At 39.9% G+C, this 27,334-nt stretch overlaps 1 protein-coding gene across 1 annotated transcript in view; it reads right to left on the bottom strand.

The window, feature by feature from the left end:
• The window catches only part of HIVEP1 (HIVEP zinc finger 1), a 117,188-nt gene that overhangs the window by 71,833 nt on the left and 18,021 nt on the right, over positions 1-27,334 (bottom strand). Inside the window, 1 exon segment of the mRNA XM_021697233.1 lies at positions 1,800-1,853. Within this exon segment, the coding sequence (XP_021552908.1) occupies positions 1,800-1,853 (54 nt within the window).

Below are 27,334 nucleotides of genomic sequence, written 5' to 3'. Positions count from 1 at the left end.
ATATTGTTAAAGACAAACTGATATTATTCCTTAATTATATTTGAGGGAAAAGCTGTTTTATTTTTAATTTGCCCAGAATGTGTACGTAAAAATGAAAGCCAAGTGGTAATTCTAGGCAGTGAATTGCACAGAACAATGCTCACTTGGTATTCATTCATCCTAGGTCTTAAATAAATGTAGCCTGCCAAATGTAGCCCACTAGATTTTTCTGAACCTCATTATCCAATTTCTTTTTCTAGAACCTTTGTTTCACTTCCTCCTTCCTATCAGGCCTTTAGTTCACTGTTCTTAAAACTCTGCCACTGGAGTGAGAAAGAAGGAAAAGGAAAACAAGCACACATTTATTTTTCTACTTGAAGCAGCTCTAAACCATTACTGGACGTAAAAGATCTCTGACAGCCTGCGTGTCTTAAATGCCGTCTGTCTACAGCGTTGGGGGAAGGGATCTTTAGTCAACCACTGGAAGGGACAGCATGGCTACAGCAACTTCTCTGCTCTTTCTAGACTTTTTAGCAAGAATGTCATTAACTATGCTTATTTGTTATGGACCTTCCAGATTGCAGGGAAGAAGGGAGTGGGAGAAAAGGAAAACGGAGAAGAGAGACACTTCAAGGTTGCTGCACATCACAACCTAACTATTCAAACCAACCCCAAACCATCTTGAAGGTTCATAGGTTGGCCCAAGAGATGGAGAACCTGCATAGCCAGAAATATTTCTACTAAAGACACCTAGCTAGCTAGGAACCTAACCAGATTAAAAAGGAAAAACAAAAAGAAGAAGAAGATTTAAGGAGGACAAGGAAATAATAAATCATGAAATATAAATGCTACAAAGGGAGATTTAATTATGTCTTTTTAATCAATTTTTCTCATTAACATATAGGGTTAGAACACTATCCACCTCACACTGTTTTCCCCTCTGCACTGGCTGGTTTATAGTGAATGTATTTTTTCCTGTTACCTGGAAAAGTAACCAGTGTGTTTTCTATGATGACAATCAATTTTTGCCTTTAAACTTTTTATTTTTTATACAAAATAATAACCATTATAACTAATAAAAAACACAAAGCCATATAAATAAAAGTTAATCTTCCTCAGCCCCTTCTTCCACCATTATATATTTATGCATAGTCCTTGCAAACTTTGTCCAACCCTGTATAATCATATGTACGAGTATGCATGAAAATATGTATGTGTTCATGTGTATACCTTTGTCATTTGATTGAACAAAGAAATTGAGATATTTTATAAGCTATAGTACAATTTCACTTTCCTCACTCAGCAACAAATCATCACCATCAACTGAAATAACATTTCTTTAAAAGGTATATAATGTATCTGAAAATATGAATGTATTACAATTTATTCAACTATTTCCCCACTGACTAGCATTCATATTATTTTATTTGTCTTAGGCTTTTGTCATTACAAAAAAATACTGCATCACAAGAACACACATAGGCACATATATGTGTAAACAGCCATCATTAGTCATTATATTTGTACTTTTTTTGCTATGGGACGGTCTCATAAACAGGACTTTCAAAAGACCTGCAACAATCTTTCAGAATCCTACCAGCAATAGATAAATACATGGCAAACAGTTACAGAACATGCTACATAGCTAAAGCATTTCATAAAGCAGAGCCCGTATACTTTTAGGCATCAGTTAGTCTAAGGTGATTTTTAATTTTGTGATATGTTTACATTGATAGATTTAGTAAGGCTGTGATTATAAGGTAGCTGTATAGGAATCACTGTTAAGAATACAGTCTGTATTACAGTTGAGTTTAATTTACCTTTTTTTGACACTTCTGCCCCATTAAGTTCTTTTTGTGCTTCTTCAATTTTGTCTAAGAAAAACAAAGAAATTTTACAAATCAATTCATCATACACAAATCAGAATACAGAAAAACATACTATTTATACATGGTGACTGATACATAATAATAAATATTTATTGAATGAATTATTTGTGAAATAAATATGTGTAAACTGTCAAAATAATGATAGATTTATTCCCTCATTTTAAAACTGAATTTCTTCTTTCAATCATGTCTTGGTCACAAGGACCACTTCCACTTAATGTTTCCATAATGCAAATAATGAGTGCATTTCAAAACTGAACTATCGTTAAAAAATGTCTAGGTGCCTAAAAGTACCTAAAAATAAAACTTTCCTTATGAAGACATACAAATGCCCAACAAGGATTTTATTAGAGAGATATAACAAACGCCCACTGGCTTAGAAACAAGTCTAATCCAAGTTCACAGATGGCCTGAGACCTATGCCAAACATGGAAGAACCGGGAAATAAATGAAATGAGGAGCCGAAGAGTAGCTTTAATTAATACCTACCCGTCTTGCCAAGCCTTGGTAACAGGATGGTCATTTATGAAGTGTGAGGGTAGCGAACTGCATTAAAGAGATCCTATGTTCAAAGTACTGACCACAGAACTGTTACACAGGATCCAGTTCTGAAGGAGCAGGTGTAACCCAGAAGTGACACCAAACAAGGCCCTGGGAGGCTCCCCAGGAGCGGATGGGAGAGGGAGCCAAGTGGGGGCCCCGAGCCGATAGCTCTTAGATCTGAAACTCTGAGCACCACTGGATCGTGTAAAAGCAGCACGTGTTCTACCTTGGCTAACAATTAATTTAAATTTTATAAGAATACACCTTATTTGATGATCATGACAACAACCAGTTCCAAGTTTAATACAGGGGTCTAAGTGCTCATGATAATGGCAGAAGCTACAAAATTCCCAGGGAACTATTTTGTACTGAAATGAATACACAACCAATAATTATGTAATGTTATAGTTAGTCTATGGAAGTACCATTTAAAAGCTTTCAAAATATTGGTACTTCAGTCATTTATGCCTTCGGGGATCCACCCCCAGTCCCTAAAATGGTTTCCAAAGCTACCCCTAGCACCACCACTGGCCAGAGATGAACCTCCGAAATGCATCCTTTTCCAAACAAATAAAAGACGCAGATCCCACCACAGGCCCTCTGAACCCTGGTCCACCTGCTGCTTCTCCTGTCAACCTTGCCGGGAAAGCCAGAAACTCAGGAGAACCTCCAATTTACTGACCAAACTTCTTTTTTTTTTTTTTAAAGATTTTATTTATTTATTTGAGAGAGAGAATGAGAGAGAGAGAGAGAGAGCACATGAGAGGGGGGAGGGTCAGAGGGAGAAGCAGACCCCCCACTGAGCAGGGAGCCCGATGCGGGACTCGATCCTGGGACTCCAGGATCATGACCTGAGCCGAAGGCAGTCGCTTAACCAACTGAGCCACCCAGGCGCCCCAAACTTCTTTTAATTGCATATTGACCCACCCAGCCTACAAAATAAAGGCAGAGTGGAGGAGCAGAATAAAGGAGACAAGCTAGTCTGAAATATTAGATGCTATGAGCGTTGGTCAAAAATAAGTAAGTTTTTATCCTGACAAATATATCCCCACAGCAATGTCCTATTTCTTTGCTGCTAATTCTCAGATCCAGAATGAGACGTATGAGTAGAGATAACCCGTAGAAATATTACAATTTTTCTTATTTATAAATTTTAATCACTTCTCATGAAATGACAACTGAAACTGGAAACTGTCCTAAAAAAAAAAAAAAACCAAAATAAACAAAAAACCTCTTATTAAATGTAAAAGTGGATCCTGCCTCAGCAGTAATTTTACTTCAAAGAGAAAAATACCAAATGCAAGGGTGAAATCTACATTAACATAAATAACAAAAGGGCAAGGGCCACTTTTTTAAAAAAATAAAATATACTAACTACACTGTAGACCTGCAAAAATATAAAGAAACAAATCATATAATTTAAATCTACAGCTCTTGAGAAACATAAAAAGGAAAAAACACTGTTAGTTCTATGCCAGCAGTTCATCCAAACTCAAGAATCATAAATAATATATACGTATTCTATATATTCACAGTAGTAATGACTGTGTTTAAGATTTATGCACGCATAATTTGGCATTATATAATAAAACAACTGTTAATTAATAGAATCAATTGTGGCTCAAAGCAACAAAAACTCATGATGTAACATATATTTAAAGAACAGTTACTATTCAGTATATGGAGGTTGGGCTACCTTCTGTTTGCACGTTAACCAAACAAATTCTTACAAAAACGACCTCAATTTACATGGGATCACAAAACACTACTCTTTGTTCTTAAATTTTCAATTGAGTTGCCTTTTTCTCTTCATAATAACAGTGTATAAATCAGCAGATGTAGGACATCTATGTAAGGGATAAGCATCTACTTAAATGCTTTTACCTAAGGCTCCAGTTCAACAGGTAAATACAATTTTCATGTACAGGGCTTCTAACAGCCAATTTTCAAAGCTTTTGCTTCAATTTTTAGGAAAAAAACATCCTGTTTATATTTAACCTATGCTCTATGATTCTCCTGGTAAAACATGGTGTTTCAAAGACACTCCAAAATCACAGAGAAAGTGGTCATACATTGTATGTACTTAATTGGTTCAGACAAGGCAATTTACTGGTATTTAAAGCAATATTTATCATTTTTTTCACTATGACTTAGAGCAATGAATATATTTTTACATTCCAACCAATTATACATGTGTACTATTATGTGTATACGTAATTCAGAAACAAACTTACCCACACTCCATCCTCTATCTTTTCCTATTAAAAATGAAAAATGCGGCCTTGCCCAGCCAGCTACATTGATTTTACGACCCACTGCTGGATTCTGAACCAGATATAAGCAGCAGTTACCTACACATCTTTTTTACCTTTTATTTTTTTACCCTTTTCCCTTTACCAAGGCTAACACTTCCGGGCAATAATATAGGATCTCATTATTATAAGCCTTGGCTTGGGGGGCTGGGGCTGTTGTTTAGAATAGGATCTCAGATTTGGAGCCATCTCTGTCACCCCCTCCCCAGTGTCACTTTTATCTGAGATAACAATCTCAGAGAACTACACATTCAGAAATAAACTACAGTTTCTCTGTTGCTGTTGTTTAAAGATAAAAATAGATACGCCCACACCATGTTGGTAAATCTAAAGTGAGTAATGCATTCTTATATAATGAGTTCCTACTGTATTTCAGATGGAATTCTAATTAATTCAATTTTTACTCAATGTACTTGGAGGACCTATCACCTGGAAAAGGCAACATGAATGGCTCCATAATCTTTTTTAAGATCCAGAGGGGCCTGTGGCTGGAAGAGTAACAGGCCAGGAGAAGGGAGAGGGTACTTACTAATCATGTAAGTCATATCTTGGTTCTGCAACTATTAAAAATTTACAACTTTTTATAGATTTTCTTCTCCAATAAAGCACAGAAACCGTTTGTTAATGGTAAAGGCTATGAACAATCTTGTACAACAGCTTCCATATTTAAAAACTTTTGTTTGTAAAAAAAAATTAAAACTTTTGTTTGTATAAGAAAATGACGCAAAAATATTCTATCATCTATATATAATTTTAAAAAGTCTCTTTCTTTGTGAAATGTAATCTGAAACCACTGAGCAAAAACAAAAACAAAAACCAAGTCCTAGAGCCCTTAAGAAACAACCCTTCTTTTAGGGCTCTGGGAAGAAGACTGAATGATTAAAAACAAACCATTAATAACCATAAAGCACTCTTCAAATACGGGTTCATGGTTAAGTTCCTGCTCTCTGGCCGTGTCTACCCTATGGTGAAGTGTGGGGTTCTCCCTCTGCACCACTCAAGAGCCTCAGGATGCAAGACAGCACAGCTCTGGGGACCAACCCACAGAATCCTTAGGATTTGATTCAACCCAAGCTGTGTATTTATTGTGCTGAATGTCTACCCTGGGTCAGGTACAACAGGAGGCACTAGAGATGGGAAAACAAAACAAAACAGAATGGCTTTCCTGGAGGGGCTCACAGATTATCCTTTCAGTGATCATTTCAGTTTCAATTTCAAGGTAAACATGAAGTCTGAATTCCACCATGTGGCTAACAAGGTCTTCAGCCTCCCTCCTATCCCCACTCCCGCTTTCTTTCCTGCTTCAGCCCCACCTCCTGCAGGCTCCATTAGATCCCACCCTGTCCCTTCTCCTGGTGGCATCCTTTCAAGATTCGCCTCCTCCGGGAAACCTTCTCTTAACACCCTTACTCACAGCCTATCACTCCCTTCTCTGTGCCACCACCAAAAACCTTGCATGTGGAACCCCGTGTCCCTGTGGCAACACAGCTCGTGATCACTAGTCATAAGGACACTAAGATGGACCTGCGTGATTTGCTGTTTGGATCAATGCTGACAATAACCTGCCGAGACATGGAAGCATCGGTGCATTCTGAAAAGAGGAGGATACCTGTACACAGATTTAAAATTGGCACTGGGTGGTTCCACTTAAAAACCCAGCATGTTATCCTCTTTCACGTTACAAATGATTTCAACATGTGGGAAGCCATATGGGTACCCTGAAAACACTTGAATCAACTATTTATTACTCCATTCAATCAATGACAAGTGATGTTGGCCTTAATTTTACGAGCTCGTCCTTCTCTCCTGCTTTTCGGATCGGCACCTGTGACCCCTGCTCTAAAACCACAGACTCTCCCTCTCCACTGAGCCCTAACAGCACAAAGCCGAAAGGCTAAGAGTACAATTTTATGAAGTAGATCCTAATGAACTGTAAAAGGCACCTCTATTTACTGAAAGAGATACCATCTGATTGAAAAAGGATCACCATATGTGACTGTACTATTTTTACTACTAAATAAGCATAACTCCTACGTCCTCTCATTACCCATCAGCACAAGCTCCTTACTCTTACTGTTAGCTGCTCGAGCTATTTCAGTAAGACTAAATATATGACAATGACGTAATGTTAAAAACGCATCCAATACCCATAACCATTTACACGCGCTCTTTTAAATGGAAATTATCCCGGTGTTAACTACTAAATCAGCTAAGTAAGCCTACATTTATGTGCCATACATCTTTGTACCTCTGGACCTCTGTCTTCCAGAAAGATGACACTGTACAATAATGCTGAAAATGATAATCCAGACTAGAATATTTCAAATTGGAAAATACTATCTGAGGTAAACAGGAAAAAAAAAAATCAGAGACTCAACTCTGTGCTAATGAATGTGAAAATTCTGATTAATTAGTAAAAAGTTCCAGAAGAAAATAAAATTACTCAACTTGATCCAGGAAGAGGAAAACTACACTGGCGTAATAACTATGGATAAAATTAAGAAAGTTACCAGAGAATAACATAGAATTACTTACTTACTTACTTATTTATTTATTTAGAGAGAGGAGTCAGGGGAGGTAGGGAGAGGGGGAGAATCCCAATCAGGTTCCATGCTCAGGGTGGAGCCCAATGTGAGGCTCGGGGCTCGATCTCACAACCCTGAGATCGTGACCTGAGTGGAAATCAAGAGTCGGACGCTAAACCTACTGAACCACCCACGTGCCCCTAGAGTTACTTTTAAAGGTTCCAGGCGTAGATGGTTTTGTGATCAAATTCTTTCTGATTCTGAAGAGTAAAGCATTTCCTAAACTGTTTCAGAGCATAGGATAACACAAAAGCTGTTCTAAGTCATCTTATAAAGCTGATAGGTCCCTGATATCAAAATGTGACCAAATGGGCAGAAAAATCAATACCACACGCAAGTCCCATGTGTGAATACTGATTTAACAATCTATGTCAAGAAGTACAGGGGCGCCTGGCTGGCTCAGTTGGTAGAGCATGTGGCTCTTGATCTTGGGGTCATAAATTCCAAGCCCTACGTCAGGCATAGAGATTACTTAAAAATAAAAATAATAATAAAATTTTTTTTTAAAAGAAGTATATTCAAAGTCTGGAAAGCCACATTCAAGTAGGGTATAAAATAAGTATGCAAAGGTACTTCAATATTAGGAAGCATGTTGTTCTAATTTATAACAGCAACAGGACAAAGGAGAAGGAAAAAGGAAATTTTAAAAATGTACAGAATGTACTTGATTAAATCACATCTCCTTTTTTTAAAGATTTTATTTATTTATTTGACAGAGAGAGAAAGAGCATGCACAAGCAGGGGTAGAAGCAGAGGGAGAGGGAAGCAGACTCCCCGCTGGGAAGGGAGCCTGACATGGGGCTCGATCCCAGGACCCCGGGATCATGACCTGAGCTGAGGCAGACACTTAGCCGATGGAGCCACCCAGGCGCCCCTAAATCACATCTGTTGTTAGTGTAAGAACGAAACAAAAAAACAACAAATAAAAAATCCTCAACAATAAATAGAAATAGTATAGACTTCACCATATTAGCCAAGTATTATTCTAATGAACACCCTAAAACAAAGAAATTGGCCACTAATCTTGTTATCACTTCCTTGAGGACCTGACCCGGTCCCACCTCTGATCTGCACCCCCAGCATGGTGCTCTTGCCCCCAGAGCAGCATTCATTACTGCCAGGTTTTCTGGGATCATTTCTAAAACATTAATACACAGGGTTCATTCAGTTGGTAATATATTATTAGCTCCCACGTGCTGGTGTAAAGATACACAAAGCTGAGCGATCCCGCGTGCAGGAACTTTCAGAGGTAAACTAGCAATTCTTGCACATGCTGTAAGGATGTGACCCTAGCTACAGGGGGCTCGGGGGAATGCAGAACTGGGAGGGGTGGCTGTCCCGGCCATAGAAGAGTCCTGAAACACGTCCATGGAAAAGACACAAGGGCTGAACACAAACAGAAGATGAGTGATCCCACCGCAGAGAGAAACTGAGGGCTCTCAGGTAGGGGAGCAGGAAGAGGTTGGGAAGGCAGAGAAGAAAACCAAACAGTGTTGTCAGGAGCTCAGAGCAGTTTGGAAACAAACATGGAGAGTGCAGGTCTAAGGATACGTTATTTGGAAACTACCTTCCTACATATCTAGCAGTTAAAACCATACCACGGAGCTGGTGGAAGCAAAAACATAACTAGTCTACGAAGTGACTGGGCCACAGGTGTTAAGATCTTTGAAAACCAGCTCATCCTTAATACAGTGATTAAAGTCCTGGAAATCTAGACTGAGAGCATACAAGGAATGAGGGAAAGGCCATTCTTCACAGTGCTTTTCATACTAGGGAAAAAAAACTACATCATCTATAGTACCTGGCATAAAGTAGGTGTTCAATAAATACCTGCTGACTGAATTCTTGAGAAATAGGTAAATTACGGTACCTCCATATGACAGAATATTATAAAACCATTATATTATAGGTTTCTGGAAGGAGGACCTACTGAACCAATACCTACAGAAATGGTGGCCAAGGATGATATAAATGTTAAGAGGTTTGATAAGGGCTTTTAATGGGTTGCCTTCCTTCCAGTTAAGAACCACCGGTGGGAATGAAAGGCAGCCCCAGCTGTTAAGGAAGAGGTAAAGGAAACCCAAGAAAGAGGCAAAGGGCGGGGGCGGGGGGGGGGGGCGGCGGGAAGGAACGGCTGAAAAAAATGACGAGACCCAGAAATAATTTTGGTCCCAGAGGTCACGAGAACAGTGTTTCACTGTCAAATCAGGAGATGATGCAATCAGTAAAGACTGAAAAAGCTTCCACTGGATCGAGCCATTAGGAGGTCCTTGTGATGCTTTGCAAAGCATGCAGTGGGTGGGGGAGGCTGGAGGGCAGAGGGCTGAGACAGCGATGGGACGGGAGGTAGAGAAGAGAACAGAGCAGAACTGTCTTTCTAAACACTCATCGGAGAAGAAGAGAGGGAACTGGGGAGCCACTGAGAAACACAGCGTCAAGGGAAGGTTGTTTGGTGTGTTTTTCAGAGATGGTATGTCAGGTGAAAAGTCTACTGATGGGAAGGATGAGTTTGAGGGAATGCATATCCAACTGCCTCAATTTTATTGAGATAAGAGGCATGACTGTCTACAAAGAAAAAGGAGCATAGTGTTTCTGTAAGGGGTCTTCAAGACTGGCTATGGTGAGACCAAAATTGTTGATGGGAAAGGAAGAGCTGATCTATTTTAAGTACAAATAAAAGCACTGATGAACAGCGACTAAGGATCTGTGAAGTGGAAACCCACGGATACTGGATGGCTCCAATGTGCACAGCAGTGCTATTTATTCTAACAAAGTCTGGCAACCTGGATGAAGAAATGGAGAAGGAATGCCAAATTTGGACTTTTCCATGGGGAAGGATAAAGAGTTCGGTGAGATGAAGGTCCTAGAGGATGGGTCATCTGATCGGGCAAATACACAAGATAGGCAGTGGTTCAGTGGACAGTGGCTAGGAAGGAACTGGGAAAGGAGAAGACAGAAGAACACAGGGGCAGAGAACAGAAGCTGAGAGTCTGAAGCCAGCAAATCTGGCTGGAGGTCATGATCGATTTCCGATAAGAGGTTCACGGGTTTGAAAAAGATCCAGAGTTTGGCTACAGGTAAAGTAGGGCAGAGATAAAGGTTAACTGGACATGAACAATCTGTTAATCTAATATGGTAATGAGTCAAGGAAAGGCAAAGATCAGGAACAAAAATATACCACAAGAAAACTCCAACTGTGAAATGCTTAGCCTTGTTACACTTTTACGTATACATAAAGGTACACCTTCGTAGACTTAGCAAAATTGTTCATTTGCCCTTCTCAGAAAGCATGTTTCCATTGTGACACTGAGAAAAAAGAGTTCAGAGAGAAAAGTAAAAGCTCCATCACGCTTTTAAAAATATGGATCAACTAAATGCCATGTTTCTTCTGTAAGAAAATCATCTTGATATCAAAGCTGACCATGGAAATAAAATGTATACACACAGTGAATAGGTTACCACTGAACCATCTAAGGCTTTTAAATTATTTTTTGCCTCTTAATAACATATCATCTGGTTTCACTTTGCAGAGAGTTCCTTAGTCTTCGTCAGCCGAGCTGGGAACTAACTGTGTTAGGCTACTGTGTGCAAAATACTTTTAATAGTGGGGTAATTATACCTTTTTACCCCTACAGGGGGCTGGGAAGGCCACTGGTTTTCAGAGTTGAGCACACATTTCCTAAGAAGTAAAAAGCAAAGCAAACTCCCAAAGTCTCCTTCCTAAAGCTCACACAGTTTCAGAACCCACGAGAAGTCTGGCCAAGGAGGTTAAGTTTGATGAAAAGCTCCTTCTTCAGATGGCTGCCAAAGCAATGTAGACCAAGGTGGAGTCCCTTAGTGCCAGCCTTCTAGCTCCTGGCTTACGCTCTTTTATAAGTCGCCAAAAACACCCAAACTCTAGCTGTTGCTCATTTATTACAGGAGTCATTTAAAAAATGAAGGAGGGGAATCGGAGGGGGAGACGAACCATGAGAGACTATGGACTCTGAAAAACAAACTGAGGGTTCTAGAGGGAAGGGGGTTGGGGGGATGGGTTAGCCTGGTGATGGGTATTAAGGAGGGCACGTACTGCATGGAGCACTGGGTATTATACACAAACAAGGAATCATGGATCACTACATCAGAAACTAATGATGTACTGTATGGTGATTAACATAACATAATAAAACAAAACTAAAAAAAAAAAACAAAAAACCTGGGTAGGAAGACTGCAGCCCCTATCAATCAAATCAGCACTAAAAGTTTCCCAGGTGATTCTAATATGCAGCCAAACCTGAAAATCAGTGTTCTCTAAATTACAGATATTATCGGGTCAAGATTCAAAATTGTGTAAAACCCAAGGAGTTGGGAGAAAAAGTCTTATCAGAGGGCTCCTCGGAGCCACTTTCTATCAGGTAACAGGGCCAGGCCAGCAACATCACCTGCCTTCCCTGGTGGACACCAGGGAAGATGAGGAAGGGAAAGCTCCAGGCACGCTTCATGGGTAAGGATGTCCAATTCAAGGACACTGCTAACATGCAAAGTCAACGCAGACGTTCTTAATAAGCATATCACAGACAGATCGACTATTTATTACCAACATGAGCCCTAAACTAGAAAATAAATTTCCAGCTGAAAAACATATGTCTGAAAGTACAAAAACTATTTAAACATAAAAAGCTCCCATGTAAAGATGCTAAAAAATTGACATGGATCAAGACGGTTTTCTAATTATCACATTAAAATACGTGGCCCGTTTTGGTTCAGATATTATTATTAGAGTATGACAACACTGGTCTCCTCATCCCACTTGATGATTTCTGATGCCCTGAATGGGAGCAGGTAGTCATGGTAACTATGATGGGGAGACACAGGATTAGGAAGACAGAGCGTTCTTATCCTGAGAGGCTAAATGCCAGGTTCCACTGCACTTGAGTCACTAACCCAGTAATGGATTCACACACATATACATACATGGGTGCACCTCCATGCATACACACACACACACACACCCCAAATTCAGGGGTAAGCCTGTTAATGTAGAGATGGTTGAGAGAGAACCAAGAGTTGAGGTTCTCAAAGTCTGAAGAGAATTCTTCTGGCTTTTCAGGCTGTTTCATCTCAGTAACACATACAGTTCTCCCTATAATTTTTTAAAGGCCTTTTATTTAAAAAAAAGAGAGAAAGAAACAAGACAAAATGAAGGACTTAAATGCACGGTGTTGCTATGATCTAGGGCACAGAAACGAAGAAGCGCAGCAAGCTGTATCTGAGGGAAGGCAGGCTGCCCGCCTTCTATATGCCTGGGGGCTCTTCTTGGGACGCCTCCTTAACCCTCACTGGAAGCCCACTCACCATCCTTTTCCTCATCAGGAACAGTTAATGCTCACAGTATACCCACAACTGTGGTAACTCTACTATGACTGGGGTAAATGATAGTTTGATGTTTCAGATTTCTGGTTCCACTGGTTCCAATTACTGCAGATACAAATCAATCGATATTCTCGGGCGCCTGGGTGGCTCAGTCAGTTAAGCGACTGCCTTCGGCTCAGGTCATGATCCTGGAGTCCCGGGATCGAGTCCCATATCGGGCTCCTTGCTCGGCAAGGGGTCTGCTTCTCCCTCTGACCCTCCCCCCTCTCATGTGCTCTCTCTCTCTCATTCTCTCTCTCAAATAAATAAATAAAATCTTTAAAAAAAAAAAAAAACAACCAAATCAATCGATATTCTCTAAGAAGTGAGGAAAATGGGGGGGGCGGGCAGATGAAGACTAGAGATGTGAGGGAAGAAGAAAAGCAGTATTAGAAATAACTGCCCAAACCCCCTTTGGGTAGAAGAAGAGTGTTTAGAGACTCACAAGACTGAACAGAAAGTACAACTGCATTTCTTCTAGAATTCTAATTGGATGTCAGGCCGGCGTAAGGAATACTTTGATATTTCGGTTTTCTACTATATACCTGGCAAAGAGCTATGACGTGGTCTTCCCAACTACCTGCCACTGGATTTCTCACCACTGTACTGGCCCCTTCTGCCCATGGAGACCCCACCACTCGCAAGTCTGGATGTTACGGCTGCAGTGGTTCGAGCCCTGGCCGAGTGGTTGATACCCAGCATCCTTTCAGCAAGATTCAACTCTGGAGAGACAAACTCCAAGGCAGGAGTACACCATACTGAAGAGACTCTGAAAAGGCTTCTCTCTGTATGACATTAAGCAGTTAACTGCAGTCTAATGAAAAAAGAAACAAGAATGTTTTTTCGCTTGTATGCTTACCACAAATTTAACAGACACAACACACTCATCATCTAATGCATAGGTGGCCACCTCTCATGGTTGTATTTAAAGTAATTTTATCTGATTTTGTCTTTTGTTTTCTTGTGAAAAGGAGAGACAGAGAAATTAACATGTGAATATTTTGCCTGACACATTATTCATTCAAGAAATGTTGACACTGGGGCGCCTGGGTGGGTCAGTTAGTTAAGCAACTTTTTGGCTCAGGTTGGGATCTCAGGGTCTTGGCATCGAGCCCCGTGTCAGGCTCCCTGCTAGCGGAGAGTCTGATTCTCCCTCTCCCTCTTCCCCCGCTTGTGCTCTCTCTCTCAGGCTATCTCTCTCAAACTCTCTCAAATAAACAAAATCTTTAGAAAATAAGAAAATAAAGCTTCCATATTCCAAAGTTTAAAAAAGAAACAAAAGAAGCCAATTTTTTTTTAAAAACTAAAAGATTACCAAAGTATTATTAATGTATTGTCACAGCATTATAGTTCAAATAATAATCATAAGCAAGAAATGATATATAACAATGTTAAGTAAATGAAGCAAAGTATCTACAGGCCCAGCACGGAGTAGGCATTCAATAAAGGTCTCTGCCCCCAGAAATAATCAGAGCCAAGAGGAAATTAAATAATTTCTGAACTACCACTAGGAGTCAGGTTTGTACACACCAAAGCTGAAAAAGATATCAAAAAGAAAAGAAAATGATTTCTAGAACTATGCTATCCGGTGTTCTTAATTCCTTTGGGTGTGGCAGGGGGAAGATAAGAATTTAAAGATGAGAAAACTTTCCAAAATTAGAAAGACAAAAAAACAAAACCCAAGGAGTAAAACAATGTATATAGTATATTTCCATTTGTGTCAGAATATAAAAACGAATGTGTGCACGTGTGTGTGCTTTTGTATGTGCTGCTGGTGTTTACAGCCAGCCCTGAGGAAAGGGGTCCACATGAGAAAGACACATACCTCATTGTATCTTTTAATGTCTTCTCTGTTTGAATCAGTTAATAGTGTGAGATTTACTTAGGTTTTGAAATTTAAACAAAAATCTATGGTACAAGAATAAAACAATTATTTCAACTACACAAATTAACCACTGTTGGCATGCTGGCACATCAGATTCCAGGTTATTTTACACACACACCCACACACACCCACACACATACACACTCTTTTTAAAATGAAATGACATAAGAACTATAAAGACACACTGTCTTTTTTAACTAGAGTATCTTCCTCCTACTCCAGTATTGATCTATCACTTTGTCAATGTTTTTCCAAAAAAAAAAAAAAGCTAGTTACTTAAAAAAATAAAATTTCAAAATGTTTCTATTAAAAAAAAAAATCCTTATGACCACTGTGTACTGTCTCCTAGACAGCAACACACACACACACACACACACACACACACACACACTTTTGCAGGCACCACAGAGGTTAAGAACTTCTGACACAGGCCTAATCTACACTATTACTATTCTTTTGCATTCTAAGTGAGCACTCAAAGGTATATTTTCACAGGGATAATTTTTTTAGTTGTTAAATTTCTCCCCAAATAATTTAACAATGTAGCTCTTACTAGTACAAACTATTTTTATGTAGTCACATGAAAAAAAGGGGGGAAAAGCAGGTAACTGTAATAAATAATCTGTTCTTTCTCTTAGCTTACCAGTCCCATTATATTTAGTAACTCTTTACAGAGCAGAGGAGAGTAGATAGCAAAGGAAAAAAAAATCACTGATCACTGTTCTCAGTACATCAGGCCTTGTGCTTGGCACAGTACATTTCATTTCATCCTTAGAACCTACCCTGTGCAAAGCTTTGATCTAGCTTCAGTGTCTTCCCTTTGGAGCCCAGGCTCTAGTGGAAATGAAAATACGTTAATCAAGTAAGATATATCAATGTATTAGTACCTATAATATATAGTAAAAAATGGTAACCTCACTATAGCAAAAGGAAGAAAGAACATGAAGCAAAACTCTCATTGTACATGCCCAATTCATAATCCATTTAACTTTTGCTTCCAACAGTGTGTAGTGGAGAGTACTGCATGGTGAGTTCTTCACCAGCTCCCCGTCAACCTGGGACACCAAACTCATGAACCAAAAGGATCAGAGGACTATCTTATTCCTCTACTATGCCGACTTGGAAGGCTTCCCAGAGTCTCTTAATTCTTTGAATAATCATCTTACTAATACTATAAAAATCTTCCACTGAAAGCAAGAATTTAATTTCTGGCTTCTGGTAATGTCAGAGTGGCTTAAAGGAGACTAACTCCCCTGTCAATACAATAAAAGTATGATGAAGTATTAAATAAACAAAAAACAAAAACAATGTTTTGTTTAAAAAAACAAACAAACAAACAAAAACAAAAAATAAAAGGAAGGTACTAGAGAGTGACCAAGAGCAGACAGAATCTGGATGGGATTTGACCTTGGAAGGGTAAGACACAAACAATGTTAAGATCCACTTTTCAATGGCTGTTTCCTGAGGGGCAATCACCAGTCCGCGAAGAGTATGAATGGAGCAAGCACACAGCACCAGTCACACCGGGTTGAGGAGACAGAGGTAGAGTCTGGAACGGCTACAACACCTGGACAGTGAGTGTGGGGGGAAAACCCATAGGGAGCCTCAGAGAAGAGTCTGGAATCTGTGAACAAGCCCCTCAAATCCCTGGCTGATTCCTGAACTGCTTGTATGGAGGGTAAGACCTCAAGGAACCCGAGGGAAAGCAACCCAAGACCAGGATGAAAGAACCAAGCAAAGTACAGCAACAGCTATCGGCATGAATACAGGGACACCGAATTTGGAATTCAAGTCCTGTCATATTAGAAGAGCCAGGTAAACACCTTGTGTTTCCAAGGCCATGCCTTAGGATTAACATCACATCCTGGACTCAGGGCAAATCAAATAGACCTAATCTGAAAAGCCTCCACAAGTTTCAGAAAATCTGATACTAACCTAACTATCTGCTAGTACAAAACAATCTTCAGATCAAGATGACAGAATCCAGATCTCTAAAACGTATCAACCACACTCTTCTCTACACGACAAAACATTACGAAGAAGGTGAATCGTGAAACTGCTACAGACAGAGAAGTCAGGAAAAAGAATTAGACCTACAGATAACAAAGATGTTGTAATGAGCAGACAAAAAATTTAAATTAACTATTAACATGACAAAAAGTTACAAAAAAGAGATGAATCTTGTAAAGGATAAATAGAAGAATTTCAGAACATATATATAGAAACTCTAAAAACAGTGGAAATAATATCAAGAAAAATGCAGTATCTGAGAAAAAATTCACTGGATGGTATTAAGAGCAGATGAAACACTACAGCAGAAAAAAATAGTGAACTTGAAGACAAGTCAAAAGAAATTATCTAAACTGAAGCAGAGAGGGAAAAAACTGAAAAACAACATAATTTTAATGCCCCATGGAACAGTATCAAGTAATCTAACATACATGTAACTAATGTCCCAGAAGGAGAGGAGAGAAAACTGGGAAGAAATAATAGCTGAAGAAATAATAGCTGAATTGTTCCCAAATTTGACTAAAATATCAACCTACAGATCCAAGAAGCTCAGTGAACCCCAAGGAGGACCCCAAAGAGAACAACACATTGGCATGTCCTAGTGCAACTGCAGAATATGGGGGAGGAGTGGCAACAGATTTTTAAAGTGCTACAGAGATGGGGCACTTGGGTGGCTCAGTCAGTTAAGCATCCATCTCCTGATTTCAGCTCAGGTTGTGATCTCAGGGTCGGGAGATCAAGCCCCTCATCTGGCTCACACTGGCTGTGGAGCCTGCCTGGGGTTCTCTCTCTCCCTCTGCCCGCTGTCTCTCTGTCTCTCTCAACCAAATAAATAAATAGTAAAGTGCTGAAGAGAAAAAAAATGTCAAATTAGAATACTACGTTTGGCAAAATTATCCTTCAAAAACGAAAGCAAATGAAGATATTTTCAGATAAACAAAAGTTGAGAAAATTTGTTACTAATATAAGCAACGCTAAAAGTGGTGAACTTGAAGAACGTGAAGAACTTTTAAGCTGCAGGGAAATAACAGATAAAAATATGTCTCTAGAGTAGAGGCCAGCAAACTGGTTCACAAGTCAAATGTAGAACACAACCAGTTTTTGTAAGGCCTGTGCACTATTTCAGATGTTAAAAAAAAAAAAAAGCGCGGGGAGGACAAGAAGAATATGTAATGGAGAATATATGAGGCTACAAAGCCTAAAATATTTATTATCTGGTCCTTGTCCAAAAAAAATCTGCAAACCCCTGATTTATAACAAAGAAGCAGACAGAGGGAGGGAGGAAGAGAGACAGGACAAATAAAAAGACTGTATTTCATTTTTCTTCAATTCTTTAAGACAAACTGACCATTAAAGCAAAAAATAAAACACTATATTATAAGGTTTCTAATACACACAGAAGTAAAATACATGACAAAAACATTTATTCATCTCAAAATGCCCCCAGGCCCAAGGTCATCCCTAAGTAAGGAACTCATACAAATCTGAATCTTCACACCTTTAAGTTATTTCACATTATATCAAAGTCTTAGACACTAGATTGAAATGATTATTTTTTTTAAAAACACAAAACTGAAATAGATGGTTTGTTCCCAACCTATTTTCTGGTACACATTTCAAACAGCAAGCACATTATCAGGTATGGCGATCTTTTGAGAAACGGAGAGCATCCTCTCTTTTTAAATAAATAACGAATTATTTCATTCTATTAAGTACTGGCAGAATGTGAGCTCAAATAATTCTAGGGGAAGTGAAAGAACTTGTGGGAGGGAAGAGCATGAAGAAAGTAGGAGTAAGTGCTCAGCATGTGGGGCACCACGAGTAGGTGTGGCACGGCAGAAAGTGAACATGCAGGGTGAAAGGAGAACGTGGTGAAAAGTCAACGTATCAGGAAAGTAATCAGAGAGTCTCAAGTGACATGGAAGGTTCAGGTTTGCTGGCTGGGTGAGCCACACCACACGTCACAGAGGCAAATGACCTGCTTTCCCGACATCGGTCCACACCTAGCCAGGTACACAGATGACAGAGATGATGACAGACAGACATTCTCCTCACATTTAGGAATCCAGCGATCGATGACCAAATGAACAAATGAATAAAGAACAAAAAATGGTTTATTTGTTTGGAACATGAGTCTGAGGGGATAAGGGCTTATTCCAGAAGAGATACGTGAAGGGAAGCTAAACAGAACTCTACTGACTGGTCACGGCTGGACATACAGACTTGGAACTAAGAGTCTAGACTTCATGTTTGTTTTAAAGGATTCTGGTTTGTGTTTTTAGCATGTTTAGTCACTAGAGAACACTGCAAGTACTTTGCTCTCATACTATTTCAAATACATATTCTGTAAATAATACTATTATGAGTGAGAAAATTTAAAACATCAGCAATAAACTGACATAGACATTGACCGAAAGGATGGGAATCAATGGCAACCTAAAATCCTGCAGGAGGTTTGAGTGGAGCCAAATTTTATCAGTAGTCAGCTCACTAGTAGATGTTTTCCTACTAGTATGGCTTTTGCTTTCAATTTCAGTTTATAATTCTAGGGATTTGGGCAGTGACTTGTTGGAGCATGAGAATCCTAAATTTAAAAAACATCAGAGGTTCAGACTAGCATACATTATATAATTCAGTTTTCTTTTGTTTTTATGTAATTCAGTTTTTTTTTTTTTTAAGATTTTATTTATTTATTTGACAGAGAGAGACACAGCGAGAGAGAGAACACAAGCAGGGGGAGTGGGAGAGGGAGAAGCGGGCTTCCCGCTGAGCAGGGAGCCCAATGCGGGGCTCGATCCCAGGACCCTGGGACCATGACCTGAGCTGAAGGCAGACGCTCAACGACTGAGCCACCCAGGCGCCCCCAGTTTTTTAAAAATGATGTTGTCATGCCTGCATAAACATTTCTGAAAAAGTGACAAGAAATTACTATGACTGGGTGCCTCTTAGTATGAGGATAAAGAACAGGGGCAGGAGAAGGGAGAAAAGACAATTTTTTTTTTGTAGTACCTGCTTTTGTACTAGTTGATCTTAAAAAAAAAAAAAACTAAGTGTATGTATGATTCATATTGAGGATGTATTACTCATTTACATATCTAGGCATATATAAAGATATATGTACGTACATGTGTGTAAGTATGGGTAGCCAAATCAAAACCAGAACTTGAATGCCTCAATTCTCTAACAGTATATAAGTACTTACTTACATGCTTAAAAAATTCATATATTATGTGTATTACATATGTACACATATTAAACATAAACGCATGCGCTCAGATTTTGTTTCAGTATTCTCACTTAAACTTTCTATTATTCCATGTTGTCAAAGTCACTGATGCCAGTCTCCTCCTTGCAAACTGAGGATACATTAACATTTACTGAATGGCAATAATACCATTCTAAGTATTGCAACACACTATTCTTTACACTTCCCTTTAACTTAACTCGGCTCAACACGTTAGGCAAAATACTCAGAGGTCAGATAAGAAGTCTGTTTTTCACCTCAAAATAGTCCAATTTGCATCCTTGCCAAAGGGTAATTCCCTCATCAGCTAGAAGCAGAAGGTAAAAGGATATGAAAAATTTTAAGTAGGTGGTAGAAGGGAGAGAAATAAGGTGAAACCTTAACAATTTTAGTCATCAACTACAGATAGAATCTTTAAGGGGGAATTAGAGTCAAAATAAACCAAAATACCCTAACATTTTGTAGTTTATGAAGACCAAGTCAGGGGCCGCTATGCATTCCTGCAATCCCTAACACCCTCTACTGTCCTACCAGAGCAGTGGGCTCATTGTAGGCTTGCTTGAAGTCGGCTTCCTCACTAGCCCAGCGGCGCATGAGGGCATAGACCAGGTAGGTGCTGGTGAGCCCTGAGTTCCAAGCACAGTGCTCGACACACAGCAGGTCAACTGCCCAATCACCTGGACCCTGGCATCAGACAAGTACCGTAAATCCTAACCATTCTGTACTGTATAAAGCTACTCCCAAGCGGGCAAGAATTAAAAATTTGATAACCACAAGAAAAGTAACCTTTCAAAGTTTCCAAACTTTGGATTAGCTACATGTTTTAAACAATCCTTACCATCTTCTTCTGTGCTATAAGTGAATAAATGGTCTAGACTAGTAAAGAAACTTTCCATTCAAGAAGTCATTTGACAAAAGCTCCCAACTTTGCATAATGTCACAGATATAAGAGATGAAATGTACAAAATACAATTATTTCCAGTTACTAATATTCTATGCCATAATTTTTAATGTGAAAGGTATTAACTTCTGAGTGATTTAGGTCATTACAAATACAAAATGGTAAGGAAATGCAAATATGCACAGGTGGTCGTCTGTGGGGTCCACAGAGTGAACGGCCGATCGTGAACTTGAGTTAGCTTTACTGGCTGACACACTCAGAGAGACATTCCCTAAATTGATTTTGAAATGAGTAACACTTACAAAATACATCACCAAATCCACTGGTTACATTAAATTATATTTTAGGAAAATAAACTCAAATGATTGTTTGAGGCTATTGGCCTGAATAATGGTCAAACAACAGTTCATACAGTTTTGATTTGTGTATGTAGATGTGTATAACGGATGATGCGTATGTGTTTGTGTTACATATATGTTGTTATACATATTACTTTATTTGAAATATACCCACACACCATTACATGCATACATGCCTACGTCCTCTAGTAGTCTTCACTGTTACTGAATAATAACATCTCATATAAGATAATGAGAGCACTGGACCCTTTGCACGTTGAAGTGGTTCTGAATCAGTATTTATTTTTATTTTTTTAAGATTTTTATTTATTTATTTGAGAGAGAGAGAGAGAGCGAGAGCGAGCACGAGCAGGGGGAGGGACAGAGGGAGAAGCAGACTCCCTGTTAAGCTGGGAGCCAGACATGGGGCTCGATCCCAGCACCCTGAGATCAAAACCTGAGCCGAAGGCAGACGCTTAACCGACTGAGCGACCCATGTACCCCATGAATCAGTATTTATGATAAATTTTACAATGTATAAAATTCCCAATCCAAATCTTTATAATGCAATCACGCACACACACACAACTCATAGACTTTAAGCAATCATCACAATTGAAACAATGAACAAATGTCATTTTTTTCACAAAGGAAGTACTTGGCTAACTCCCACACTTGCAAGGGCTCTGGCCAAAAATAACAGTAATTAGACTTGTAACTTCATATGTATGGATCTAATCTAGTCAAGCCAAAAATAGCTTTTTAGTCATTTATCAACTGTGGTCATTTGCTTTAGAGGCTACTGTATTATATAGACCCAGTTAGGCAAATCATGGTGAAAACACGCTAAAATATCACTAAACTTAAGAAAATGTATAGCTCTTTTCAGTCATAATACTGTAGCACACAAGAGACCACCACGATGTAATTACTTTGGACAGCTAATAAGGTTAACTCTTTTTTAAACTCTCTAAAACATATGTTAAATAAACTAGCAAAACAGGATTAACACATACACATTTCTTAAAACCAATGGAGACATCGTAAGTTACCTTTTCCAACCCATCATTAGAATCCCTGCTCCTGAAAACCCTCCCCTTGAATGAGCAACACTGCCTTTTTAAGGGATGCCCACAACGCACACAGCTTGTCCTTCCCCCATCACTGCTGCGAACTCATGGGTGTTCCTTCGGAGAACCGCCTCCGGGTGCTTCCCTTACACCTGCCTGGAAGCCCTGACCCTCCTTCAGAGATTATGGGGGAAAAAGCTATCAATGACGGCGAAAATGTAAGTGTTCACTAGGGGCTAGACACTGGTCTAAGGACTTTGCGTGCATGAACCCATTCAGTGCTCACAGAAAACCCACCCGGGAGGAAGGAACTGCCCTCAACCTCCACTCTACAGAGGAGCGAACTGAGGCCCGCAGAAGCCGACTTCATAGAGCTAATGAGGAGAAGTGCCAGGTTTGAATCAGGGCAGACTGCCTCCATAATGTGCCCTTCTTAACACTATACTTCTATTCTCCATACCGCTTCTATGCGACTGGACTCTGTGCACGTCAAAACGGCGTCCGGCCTGAGCTGGCAATGCCTCATCCTCTCTCATGCTTGAACTAGAATACCTCAGGCTCTTGCAGCCCCCTCCTGAGCCCCAAGGGGGACACTCCAGCACGCACCAACACTAACCGCCTCAGCTCCTCTCGCATTAAGTACCAGTGTGTGTGTCAGGCTGCTTCTTTCATGCTTGTATCGAATCATGCTCAAACCATCGCCTCCATGAGAAAGGTCTACCACAGTCACTCTGTCACCCTGACCCCCAGTATGAATCCAGACCTCACCAATGTTTCATCACCAAGCTTCGCCCAACTCTCAGAAACTTCGAATAAATCCAGCAAAGAAAGCTTCTGCCCTTCCTCCACAGCCTACAGAGCTTGATTTGTTCCATACGATTGTCTGTAATGAAGTATCTCTTCAATGGTATTGAATTGTATCCCATTTACCCATTATTATTAGTGGTCTCATTTATTCCTTAAATTCTCTATTACGTGGAAGCCTCTTTTCCATCTCTGCGATTGTTAAGCTACCTGCAGAGAGGAAAACCCATCCCCGCGGCACACGCAGAACTCTAGAAACACGGCAAGTGTTCCAATGTGGCTGAATTCATATCTGTCAGAGCGAATGAACAGACTAAGGCCCGTGGGGAAGATGACTCAGGATGGAAAATCGAGGTGAAAAAGTCCTTCTCCCAGAGAAAAATCAAGTGACCACTGGCTGACCTAGCTGATCAACAGAACTGGAGTGGGGACTGTGGAGGACAGGAAATGAAAACCGAGAAATGAAGACTCTGTGAAGCTGTCAGGCAAGATGGCTTCTCTCTTTTCTTTCCTTTTTGCCTCCCCTAGGCCAGACCTATGAATTCCAAGGCCTCAGTTCTGGCGCAAAAAGGAATTTCTACTTTACTATCGTACAAATAATGGACAGACACACTCAGCTACACACAATTTCAACAACACAATTTAGTGGGGGTGGGGGGAGAGCTTTTATCATCACTGCTGAGGTAACTGGCATTACAATTCTGAATTCTAGCATTTAAAGTGTAATTACAACTCTGAGTGACTCTACCTACGCTTATTAACAAAAGTTACTGTTAATCATTAATTATACTCCTACGATCTTATTTACTAAAACGGCCTCAGAAAACAGCCTGTTAAGGTAATCTGCTGCATGACGAGAGAAATTCCACTGGGTTTCCCTGAATGCTGTACCACAGAAAGGGCCTGGGATGTCGTGTCCTTACCCTTTGTAAAACTGATGGTGTACACTGTGCCCACTACAGAGATACGCAGCTTGAAGAAATCTGCAAATTTCAAAATTGTGACTCAAAAGCAAGATAATCACTTGATGTCCAAAAAATTATTCACTTTACAAGTGGCTGCATTCGAGGAGAAAGCTCTGGGGCCAAGGGCAGAAAGTAGGGTAGGGACAGGCGGGGGGGCAGGGACCCAGAAAGCAGCAGCAGTGTGTAGAGAGGCATGCCACTGGCCAAAGGGGGAGAGCTCCCATTTTTCAAGATCACATCTAACCTGTAAAGGAAGGCAGATCCTTCAAGTCTTAAATATGCACTCACTTGGCAGTCACGGACATAACACTCATGGTTTCCAATATTCACAAAGGTCTAGGACGTTCAGTCACTTCTAACTTTGCTGAGAAACACAGGTGAACCCCATGCATGGCCACAAAGACACACAGAGGGTTCACTCGGCTCGCGAGTTAGTCTTGCACACTGCCCAGCATCCACCTCTCAAACCCTCCTGGTTCTTTACTCTTTGTTGTCAGCACCGTAATACTCTAGCAAACCCCGAATCTTCCGATTCTCCCTCCAGAAAGCTCTCCCAACTGTCCACCCCCCACTGACTGGTGCAGGCCCTCACCTCTCACTGAGACCCCTGCCACAGCCTCTGAGCTGGCCTGCATGTCTTCTCATGCCTTCCCTGTCGGCCAACCCACACTCCACGTGCAGCTACACCCACGACAACGAGGCTGCTCCCTCACATTATTCTTGCTTACAGCATCTTGGTCTTTTCCATTAAAGCCCTCAACACACTCTGTAATTATATTCTGTTTATTTACTTGATCTCTGGTAGTGGTCTTTAGCCAGGGATGATTTTGTCCCCCAAAGGGCCTCTGACCATGTCTGGAGATAGTTCTGGAAGTCACAATTGAAGGGGAGGGGCTGCAGCTGCCATCTAGTGGGTGGAGGCCAGAGATGCTGCTAAACATCCTGCTGACACACAGGGCAGCCCTCACAACAAAGAAGGATCCAGCCCCAAACGTCCTTAGTGCCGAGGCCGAGAAACCCTGCTGCGTAAATGGACACGTATTTGAAAGGATATCTGAAAAGCGGTTCAGTAGTACTTTAATCATATCCTTTAATCCTCTTTTACTCCATTGCTTCCAAACAGAATAAAATATAATTTTGATTACTATCTTATATTTTAACATTATGAATAATAAGGCATGCTGGCAAGTAACTACGACCATGGGGGTCAGGGGGAGCAGCCTTCACATTAGCACTAAAATTATTCACATGTATAACCTCTGCTCTGTCCCTTGGCTAACACAATGGAAAGCTAGGGTTCCATCCCAGGACACCTGAACGCAAAGCTTTTCTCCCTAGGCCAGGTTATAGTTTTCACATGCAAGAAACAATAAAGTGTGGTGGTTACCAACTTTCATGAGTTCAAATACTAGTCCCCCCCACTTCTTATCTCTGTGATATTTGACAAGTGACTCTATCCTCCAAATCTCAGTTTCCTCATCCGTAAAATGGGTAAGAAAACAACACCCACCTCACAAAGTTGCATAAGACTGAGAAGAGGCAACAAGGGGAAATGTTCAGAATAATCCTCAGCTTGGACTTGATACGCTATTGGGGCACCTGGGTGGCTCAGCATCTGACTCTTGGTTTTGGCTCAGGTCATCACCTCACGACCCTGATCTCTGACCCATGATCTCAGAGTCCTGAGATCAGGCTCTGTGCTGGGTACGGCACACAGCAGGGAGTCTGCTTGAGATTCTCTCCCTGCCCCTCCCCCATCCCATGTTCTCTTTCTCTCTCTAAAATAGTAAACGAATCTTTGAAAAAAAATTATTTATTACTATTTAACAAATATGCAAATATTTTACACTTCATAGCCCTTTGACTTGCATGAGTGATCAAGAAAACGAATTTTCGGTTCCTTGTTGAATCAGCGTACCTTGGAATTAATTTAAAAATAAAGAAAAATAATGAAAATGTCAAATTCACCAATATCTGTACCTAATAACTCACGAACTTTTGTCTTTAGATATTATGCTTAAAAAGTAAGGAAATGTATTTTTAATATACAATATTCCCAAGACAAAAGAAATAGAAATTTTTAGTAAGCCAAATAAGGTTATCATTTAAGGACTAGTTTTATATATATAATCTCCAATAAATATTTATAGGACAATTTCTGAAGTACCCTAACTTGAAATAACATTTTCCAGGTAAATTCTGTAATAAATTTGTATATTTTACAAATCTTTTCAGAAGCACCGTGTACCACTCTGTATGACACTGTGTATAAATTTGAATAATGCTATCTTACAAAAAAAAAAAAAAACAAAAACACCTGGTTTGGCATTTCTTTCATGGACTAAATTAGGCAATTAGTGGTCATTCTTAAATTAAGTTGTACCATGCATTAAGCAGTCAATGACGGTAACAACCTTACAATGTATTCTTCACCGAAGCCATTTCTGACTCAACTACTATAAAACAGTATTAATATTCAGCTCTCATTCAGATTTCATCAGAAAATTAAGAAGTCAAGTTTCTTTAAACTTGGTGAATTTAACACATAATATGATTTCCTTAAGAGAAACATATATTTATTTAGAAATACTTTAAACAGTAGTTCTAGTTAAAATTTACCAATCACATTTGTTTTTAAACAAAAGCATTCTCCACAATGATAACCACGAGAAAACAAAAGACTAATATATCATCAGATTCAATTTACCAGTTCTGTGAAGAAAACAAAAAAAGTCCTAAAATGATCACACTACAAACTCATTAACCACAATTCTCTATTCGATCTGAAACTATCCCCCCAAAATACACTGATGACAAAATCCCTAAAATTCATCTGTTAAGATCAAGCATATTCACCTACAAAACACACAACTGATTTTCTTCTACCTGTTAATGGAGAAGAATCCTTACAACTTTTATGGTTTTCATTTCTCCTGTATTATCTAGCTACACCGCTCTCTCTCTCCTCTGTAAATTAATGACTCCGGGCTAGTAACACATTCATTTCTGGCTACAGTTTGATCTACCATATTAGATTTTTCTGAGTGTTATTATTCCCATCGGAATTTATTTGACTTACTGTTTATGTCATTTATCTATATGCAAACATGCCAACCGAAGTTAGTTTCCTATGATAACAAGGGTGTACATTTGGGTTAGATCTGTTTAAACTCTTCTAATCACATCTCGCGTGTAAGCAATCGTATGAAGGGTGGGGATACATACAACATCACAATCCTTTCACTTCACACAGAGAATCCACAGGCACGTCCACACACATGTCTGTCACGCCCAGGGGTCTGTGCACAGTCACGTCACCAGCCACGGCAGGTCAGCCAGCCCCCGTGAGCTGTGCGCCGTGGCACACCTGAGCTCCCTGCCCCTCCACGTCACGTTCTGGAGCAGCTCTGAGTCGGAG

This window comes from Neomonachus schauinslandi, chromosome 8 (assembly GCF_002201575.2).
Source record: "Neomonachus schauinslandi chromosome 8, ASM220157v2, whole genome shotgun sequence".
Lineage (NCBI taxonomy): Eukaryota > Metazoa > Chordata > Mammalia > Carnivora > Phocidae > Neomonachus > Neomonachus schauinslandi.
This window is presented reverse-complemented; position numbering and strand designations above follow the sequence as displayed.